This window comes from Octopus bimaculoides, chromosome 2 (assembly GCF_001194135.2).
Source record: "Octopus bimaculoides isolate UCB-OBI-ISO-001 chromosome 2, ASM119413v2, whole genome shotgun sequence".
NCBI classification, from domain to species: Eukaryota; Metazoa; Mollusca; class Cephalopoda; order Octopoda; family Octopodidae; genus Octopus; species Octopus bimaculoides.
In genome coordinates, this window is record NC_068982.1 from 184151941 (window position 1) to 184160948 (window position 9008).

At 40.8% G+C, this 9008-nt stretch overlaps 1 protein-coding gene across 1 annotated transcript in view; it reads left to right on the forward strand.

The window, feature by feature from the left end:
* Positions 1–9008, forward strand: part of LOC106883871 (integrator complex subunit 5) — a 46233-nt gene that overhangs the window by 20281 nt on the left and 16944 nt on the right. Inside the window, exons 13-16 of the mRNA XM_014935010.2 lie at positions 1309–1417; positions 2662–2858; positions 5183–5379; positions 8491–8609. Of these exons, the coding sequence (XP_014790496.2) occupies positions 1309–1417; positions 2662–2858; positions 5183–5379; positions 8491–8609 (622 nt within the window). The remainder of the gene's footprint in view (positions 1–1308; positions 1418–2661; positions 2859–5182; positions 5380–8490; positions 8610–9008) is intronic.

Sequence of the window (9008 nt, forward strand, 5' to 3'; positions counted from 1 at the left end):
TCATCTTGTTTGTTGTTAACACAACGTTTCGGCTGATATACCCTCCAGCCTTCATCAGGTGTCTTGGGGAAATTTCAAACCTGGGTTCTCATTCGTAAGGTATTTTCATTACCCTACAAAAATTTTAGCAGCTGCAGTGCCATGTAAAAGACCCTGGTGATGGTGTCATATAAAGGGCACCCAGTACACTGTAAAGTGGTTGGCATTAGGAATGGCATCTAGCTGTAGAAACCAAGCCAAAGCAGACAATGGAACCTGGTGTGGCTCCTGGACTTGCCAGTTCCTGCCAAGTCGTCCAACCCAATCCAGCATGGAAAACCAACATTAAATGTGTGATGATGATGATGATGATGATGATGATGATGACTTGCACCGCTGCAACCCCTATTCTCAGACTTAAGAGTTTATATGCTGTCATTGCTGCCCCACCACATGGTTCTGGTCCAGTCACACTGCATGGAACCTTGAGCAAGTTTCTTTAACTATACTTCATCCACAACCCAATCTATCGAGCTGAATGTAGATATTACTATGGCAGTAGTATAGTATTGAGCCTTTTTAATTATCTTCAGTGCACAATTCAAATCTTACTGTACAAGTCGGAAATAAAAGGGATCTTTTAACATCACATATGCCACCGTATATCACACAAAGATGTTTTCAGTGAGATTCCAGCAGCCTTAAGGGATTATGGAACAGATTAAGAACTTGTTGTTGTTGTGTGTATAATCATCATCATCATCATCATCATCATCGTTTAACGTCCGCTTTCCATGCTGGCATAGGTTGGACGGTTTGACTGGGGACTGGTGAGCCAGATGGCTACACCAGGCTCCAATCTGATCTGGCAGAGTTTCTACAGCTGGATGCCCTTCCTAACGCCAACCACTCGGAGGGTGTAACAGATGCTTTTATGTCGTACCACCGGCACGAGGGCCAGTGAGGCAATGCTGGTATTGATCACACTCAAATTGTGCTTTTTACGTGCCACCGGCACGGGGCCAGTCAGCGGCCCTGGCAATGATCACGCTCAGATGGTGCTCTTAGCACTCCACGAGCATGGATGCCAGTCATGCGGTGCTGTCATTGAATTTGATTTCAATTTCACTTCCTCAACAGGTCTTCATAAGCAGAGTTTAGTGTCCAATGAAAGAGAGCTACGCCTAAGTGGGCTGGTTACACCATAGTGTTAATTGTTTATTATATGTTTCCTTTGAAAATGTCTATGTTGACCACTCAGGCATCTCTCTATGATTTCATTGGTCATTATCTTGTTAATCATGAATTTTTTTTCCCCTTCAATTCCAGGAGTGAATGGTACCTGAAACTGTTGACCTGTACAGCATTATATGGATGTTCCAAAGGGACTTGTGAATCTCTCGCGGTTCTCTTGGTTGAGGCTAAACACCCATCTCAGGTAAACTTCTACTTAACACCTATGTGGCCACAACCATCCACCACAAGCATTACTACTATCACCACAGCTGTTGTAACCATGTCTCGTGTGTGTGTGTGTGTGTGTGTAAAGGTAAGATCCAAGGATCAAGGTGTAGGAAGTTGGTAAGCTTTGAGCAGTTTGTAGAAGGTATAAAAAACAACTTTCAGTAACAATAATTGTTTATTGGCATAGAAGGTTGTAAATTATTCCCATATAGGCGCAGGAGTGGCTCTGTGGTAAGTAGCTTGCTTACCAACCACATGGTTCCGGGTTCAGTCCTAAGCTACTTACCACACAGCCACTCCTGTGCCTATATATATATATGAGCATCATTATCATCATTCAACAGTCACTTTCTATGCTGGCATGGGTTGGATGACTCCACAGGAACTGGTAAGTCAGAAGACTGCACCAAGCTCTGCTGTCTGCTTTGGTATGGTTTCTATGGCTGGATGCCTTTCCTAACACCAACCACTTTACAGAGTGGACTGGGTGCTTTTTACTATTTTGTTCTTTATTGCCCACAGGGGGCTAAACATAGAGGGGACAAACAAAGACAGACAAAGGGATTAAGTCAATTACATCGACCCGAGTGTGTAACTGGTACTTATTTAATCGACCCTGAAAGAATGAAAGGTTAAGTCAACCTCAGCGGAATTTGAACTCAGAACAATATACTGGTAGACGAAATACTGCTTGGGCAAGTGTCTTCTACTATAGCCTCGGGCTGACCAAAGCCTTGTGAGTGGAAACTGAAAGAAGCCCGTCGTATATATGTGTACATATATATATATATATATATGTGCGTGTTTGTGTGTCTGTGTTTGTCCCCCTAGCATTGCTTGACAACCGATGGTGGTGTGCTTATGTCCCCGTCACTTTGCGGTTCGGCAAAAGAGACCGATAGAATAAGTACTAGGCTTACAAAGAATAAGTCCCGGGGTCGATTTGCTCGACTAAAGGCGGTGCTCCAGCATGGCCACAGTCAAATGACTGAAACAAGTAAAAGAGTATATATATATATATATACATATATATATATATATATATATATATATATAAACAAATTAAATAGAGGGATTCAATTGACAATCTAATACACACCTCTTTGAAGGAAATTTTTTCCTTAGTTTATATGTATGTATGTCTGTGTAACTTGTTACTCTGTTGTCAGCTAATTTGTGAATCCATGCACTCTATTGTTGATTCTATTCTTTCTTCAGCTTGTTAAGTTCCTACAAATGCAGAAAGAGGTTGAGATCGGTGATGTGGACATTCTTCAGTGGACATTATCCCATATAGTGGATTCACTACAAACCAAAGAAGAACAGAACATCAACCGACTGAGTTTACTACGGAATCTTCTCCATCTGGTTCAGTGGGAGAGGAACTTACCACACCAAGGTGCTGCCCTCTGTCGGTAAGTAAAATAAAATTCTTTGACACCCAATAAGTCATGAACGTGACACCTACTTTTTTTTTCTAATCTGGATAAGTTCAACTTCTGTGATGACAGCTTGTTGGCATGGACACCAACAGCATCATTGCTACCACCATCATCATTGTCATTGCCAGCACCACCACTGTCATTACCACTACCACCACCACCACTATTATCTTTATTATCATCATCATCTTCATCATTGGCAACTTTAATATATACTGTATTTACTTGTGTATAAATTGCGTTGCTCCTCTGAAAATATGCTGTGCGTGAGAAGACCCGGCAAGCCAAGTGAGACCTAAATCTAAGGCCTCAGCCAGTCCACTTATGCGTACCTTCCTTCATTGGACACTAAACTCCACTTGTGAAGACCTGTTGAGGCAAGTGAAATCGAAATCGAATTAAATCCAATGACTGGCACCCATGCCAACGTCGTCTCCTTCATTGGACACGAAACTCGGCTTGCAAAGACTTATTGGGACAAGCGAAAGCGAAATCATCATGCCACCTGTGCCCAGCATCGCCTTCCTGGCACTTGTGCCGGATGGCATGTGTAAAGACATTCGAGCGAGATCATTGCCAGTGCCGCCGAATTGGCTCCTGTGTGGGTGGCACGTAAAATACACCATTTTGAGCATGGCCATTGCCAGTACCGCCTGACTGGTCTTCGTGCGGGTGGCACGTAAAAGCACCCACTACACTCAAGGAGTGGTTGGCATTAGGAAGGGCATCCAGCTGTAGAAACTCTGCCAAATCAGATTGGAGCCTGGTGTAGTCATCTGGTTCACCAGTCCTCAGTCAAATCGTCCAACCCATGCTAGCATGGAAAGCGGACGTTAAACGATGATGATGATATACTGGATTTTAACTGAAACAATTGGGGTGCAACTTATACACACATAAATACAATGCATATTTTGGCGTAGGTTTGATAAGTCTACAAAACATTTTATCTAAGTATTCAATCTTTCTGCTCTACCTGTAGCTACCCTCCTACCTCTACTGTACCTGCCATCTCCAAACATCACCACCTACCTCTACCACTCACCTTTACTGTAACTACCGTCCGCTATTGTCACATACTAGACATTGATTCATTGGATAACAGATACTCTATCTGATATAAAATGGGGTGGTCGTGGTTGGTAACATCTTTGATCATCATCATCTTCATCATCCTTTAACATCCATTGTCCATGCTAAGTTGGACCATGCTGGGTTGAATGGTTTGATCAGAGCTGGCAAGCCAGAAAGTTGCACTAGGTTCCCGTCTGATTTGGCTTGGTTTCCATGGTTGAATGCCCTTCCTAATGCCGACCACTTTACAGTGTGTGCTCGGTGCATTTAACATGGCACTGGTACAGGACACTTGCAGGCGAATCCTCTTCATCAAGGAATGTGGCCTTAACAACTTCTACAGTGATGGATGGGTTTTCTTGAGTACAGCGAGGCACCGGGTGTCTCACTCCTTTCTCATCTCATCAGTCATATATTGGTTTATTCAGTCAGGCTTGAGCCAGGGGTTAAACAACAATATAACAAACACCATTTTGTAACTAAACAAAAATACTGTGTGAAGTTTCCGTACATAGGCGTAAGAGTGGCTGTGTGGTAAGAAGTTTTGCTTCCCAACCACATGGTTCCAGGCTCAATTCCATTGTATTGCACCCTGGCCAAGTGTCCTCTACTATTGTCTCAGGTTGACCAAAGCCTTGTGAATGGATTTGGTAAACAGAAACTATAAGAAACTAAGGCGGCGAACTTGCAGAAACGTTAGCACGCCGGGCAAAATGCTTAGCTGTATTTTGTCTGCTGTTACGTTCTGAGTTCGAATTCCGCTGAGATCGACTTTGCCTTTCATCCTTTTGGGGTTGATAAATTAAGTACCAGTTACACACTGGAGTCGATCTAATCGACTTAATCCTTTTGTCTGTCCTTGTTTGTCCCCTCTATGTTTCGCCCCTTGTGGGCAATAAAAAAAGAGAAAAGACACTATAAGAAGCCCATTGTATGTATATCTATGTGTTAGTGTCTTTGTGTCTGTGTTTGTTCCCCACTACTGCTTGACAACTGCCCTTGGTTTGTTTTCATCCCTGTAACCTAGCAGTTTGGCAAAAGAGACTGATACAATAAGTACCAGGTTTAAAAAAAAAAATACTGGGGTGGATTCGTTCAAATTTTTCAAGGCGTTGCCTTGGCATGGCAGCTGTCTGATGATTGAAACAAATAAATTGATAAAAAGATATGTTGTCATGTTGCAGTTACTGCTGTTATACGTATATACTATTGTTTATCCACAGATCACAGCTTGTGTCTAACATTCATCACCACTATGAAACATTCATGGAACACCTGAACTATCCTGATCTGTCTGTATGTGCGATGACTTTGAAGCTTCTTATTGCCATCGGGTTGCCGCCCGCTTCCACCAATGCAATGCTCATCAAAGCCTGCTCCATACTCACATCACTATTCTTTCGTATTCTTCACTTCACAGGTAAAACTAAATTCAGCATTTTCAACAGGTACAGGCATGGCCATGTGGTTAAGAAGCTCGCCTTGCAGCTACATGGTTTTTGGGTTCAGTTCTACTGTGCAGCACCTTGGGCAAGTGTCGTTTACTATAGGTCTGGGCCAACCAATGCTTTTAGAGTAAATGTTGTGTGTTTGTGTGTGTATATGTTTCTCTGTGTGTGTGTGTGTGTGTGTATTTGTGTGTATATGTTTCTGTGTGTGTGTGTGAGTGTGCGTGTATGTATGCATGCATGTGTGTGTGAGTGTCTTCGTTACCCTTCTCAGCACCACTTGATAACTGGTATTGATTTGCTTGCATCCCCCGCAACTTAACAGTTCAGCAAAAGGAACCAATAGAATAAGTACCAGACTTAAGAAAAGACATTAGTACTAGGGTCAGTTTGTTTGACTAAAACCCTTCAAGGTGGTGCTCCAGCATGGCTGCAGACCAATGACAGAGACAATTAAAAATTCAAAGATAATACTCTGCTTTTTTTCTATAGAAATACAACATTGAATTTCTGACAATAAGCATTGACTACCTTGGCTGTTACTACTGACCTCATGGTCATCATTTCAAATACTATTACTGCTGTGTGCTATGCTCTTGAGCAAGGCTAATTTATTCTGTTTTATTGAGTTTATCTAATTCAAGGGTTCTCAACCATTTTTTATCTATGGACCCCTTTGATTACTATTTTATTCTGGTGGACCCCCTCAGCCATTCAACGTTTAAATTCCTGTTTTGTTTTCCACACAATTTGTGTAGGTTGAGCTATGTAAAATGTTAGAGAATGCAACCTAGGCTCTTTCTTGTAATACATACCAATGCATACATCTGAATCAAAATTTTTTCAGGGGCCCTTAAAATACTGCTTTGGATACCCAGTTTACTATTTTGTTACGTGAAACCCCCCAAAATCACACATTATCTTGTGTAAGGTTTAATTATGTAAAATGTTAGAGAAAGAAACCTAGTTGTTTCTTGCAATGCATACCAATACATACATTTCAATTAAAATTTTTCAGGGGTCCTTTAAGATCGAATGTGGATCCCCAATTTATCATTTTGTTTCATGGACCCCCAAAAATCTTATATGGACCTCATTTGAGAATCACTGGTCTAATTGATAATAAAAAATATGAATCAGGTTTCACTTCAATTTCAAGTCAAGTGGTTATCTCTAGAAAAGACATGCATTCAGTTATTTAAAATAATTGTACTAAGACATCCCTCCTGCCCCACCATTTCATGCATACATGAAAGCTTTGATATAGAACAGTTAAAAAGCCTAGTTTAGACAGCATTAATTATGTATTTATTACCATATATATATATAGATAACAGGTATATATGTGTGTGTGTGTATTGTCATCATCATCAACATCATCATCGTTTAACATCTGTTTTCCATGCTGGCATGGGTTGGATGGTCTGACTGAGGTCTGGAGAGCTAGTGGCTGCACCAGGTTCCAATCTGATCTAGCAATGTTTCTACAGCTGGATGCCCTTCCTAATGCCAACCACTCTGAGAGTGTAGTGGGTGCTTTTTACGTGCCACCGGCACAGGAACCAGTCAGGTGGGCCTGGCATCGATCATATATAAAGAACATGTTACCAGTAACATGTTCTTTATATAATTTTTAAAATCATTTTTTATTAAATTCCCTCTTAAATTGAAATGTCTTTGACTTACTTCTGTGCCATTTCCACCTCCTTCTTTTATATATAAAAGTTTAATTTGTATAGATCCATAATTATTTTTCAACTATATATATATATATATATATCAACCACCATCAGTGAGTATGTATGTTTTCCATGCTTGCAAAAGTTGGATGGTTTGACTGAATCCAGTGAGCCACAGGCCTGCATTGTGCTGTATGTCAGATGTCAGCTTTTGCATGGCTTCTTCAGCTGGATGTCCTTTCTAATGTCAACCACTTTACAGTGTGTACAAGGTGCTTTGTCATGCGCCTTCCCCCCAACACACTCACACGGAAATATCTTGTGAGTGAGCAATAATTAAATTGGCCCTGGGCTATAGTAAATTGCAAATTGTTGAAGATGATGATGATGATGATGCTGTTTTTTCCAATGCTGTTGTCAGATATAAAAGGATTAAATGCCTTGACCACTAGTTTGGCCACCTCCATGTACTGTGATGACTATATCATACTTCAACTACCATTATTTTAATATAGTACCAGTTGAGCACTAGGGTCAATGTTGACGTTGCATTGAAGAGGCCAGGGAACAGAAGAAAGAAGACATGCACTCAACACCAGAGCTGAAGACACCTCCGAAAGTGGGGGGCCCTGCCACGTCAAAACGGTAGAGGAGTAGGGGCTGAAACCGGATGTGGTTCCTCCTGATGATGTCTTGAGCTAACTGGATCCTATAAAGGAGCTGTTGTGGTAGCAGACCACGAAACATGGTTGAAATTCCAGTTCCTTTTTACCAGAATTTCAGGCCTTGTGCCCACAGTAGAACGGATTATTTGTTAAAGGCAGTGAACTGACAGAGTCGTTAGCACAGCAGACAAAATGGCGAGCGTAATTTTTTTCTGGCTTTACATTCTGAGTTCAAATTCTGCTGCAGTCAATTTTGCCTTTCTTCCTTTTGGGGGTTGATAAAATAGATATTAGTTGGGCATTGGGGTTGATGTATTCAATTAGCCCCTCCTTTCAAAAATTCAGGCTTTGTGACTATAATTGAAAAAATTATTTTACTATAGTGACATGAGACAGTTGAGTATCCTCACTGGAGAAGGAGGAATGAATATATCAATACCAATACTAGATATCTTCTAATAATATAGGACGATCAAGACTGAAATGTCTTTGATTGTAAGTGTATTTGTTGATCAGGGTTGGCTTAGGGTTAAACAATAACAACATCTATAACAGTGCTTCTCAACCATTTTTTACCTATGGACCCCTTTGTTTCCTATTTTATTTGATGGACCCACCTAGCCATTCAATGTTTAAAAAATCACATGTTTTTATAAAAATATAAATTGTATAAAAAAAATTGTTATGAAGTAATTGTTGTTAATTGTGTTGATTGATTAGAACCTGGTTTATGTTTCAGATGGTATGAAGTCTCTCCACCTGATCCGACTGTGTCATTCTTGCTATGAGATCTTCTGCAATATTCGTGTGGCACAGAGTATGTGTGTTCAGTTCCTGCTTGAAGATGCATTTGCTTCGGTAAGTGGTCCTTCTGGCCCTTATTTTTTGTATCCATTTATGTGGACCCGTAATCTAGCAGTATCGCTCTCTTCCCATGGTTCTAACTTTTCCATCCTTTGATCATTGTATGTAACCATTTTCTTTCTTACCTGTTACAGGTACTCTGTAGGCCATACTCTTACCTCCTCCCTTTCCTCGCCCCCCACCCCTTATCTATCCCCTCCATTCCTTAACCTCTTCCCTTTCTCTACCCTAATCTATCCCTTCTCCTCCACCTCCTTTCCACCCATCTTGCTCATCCTGTTTCCTTTCTATCCCTTTCTTCCTTCTCTCTTACTCCACACTACCTTCTATGAGTGTGTGTGTATATATAAATATATAATAAATGTATGTATATATATATATATATATATATAT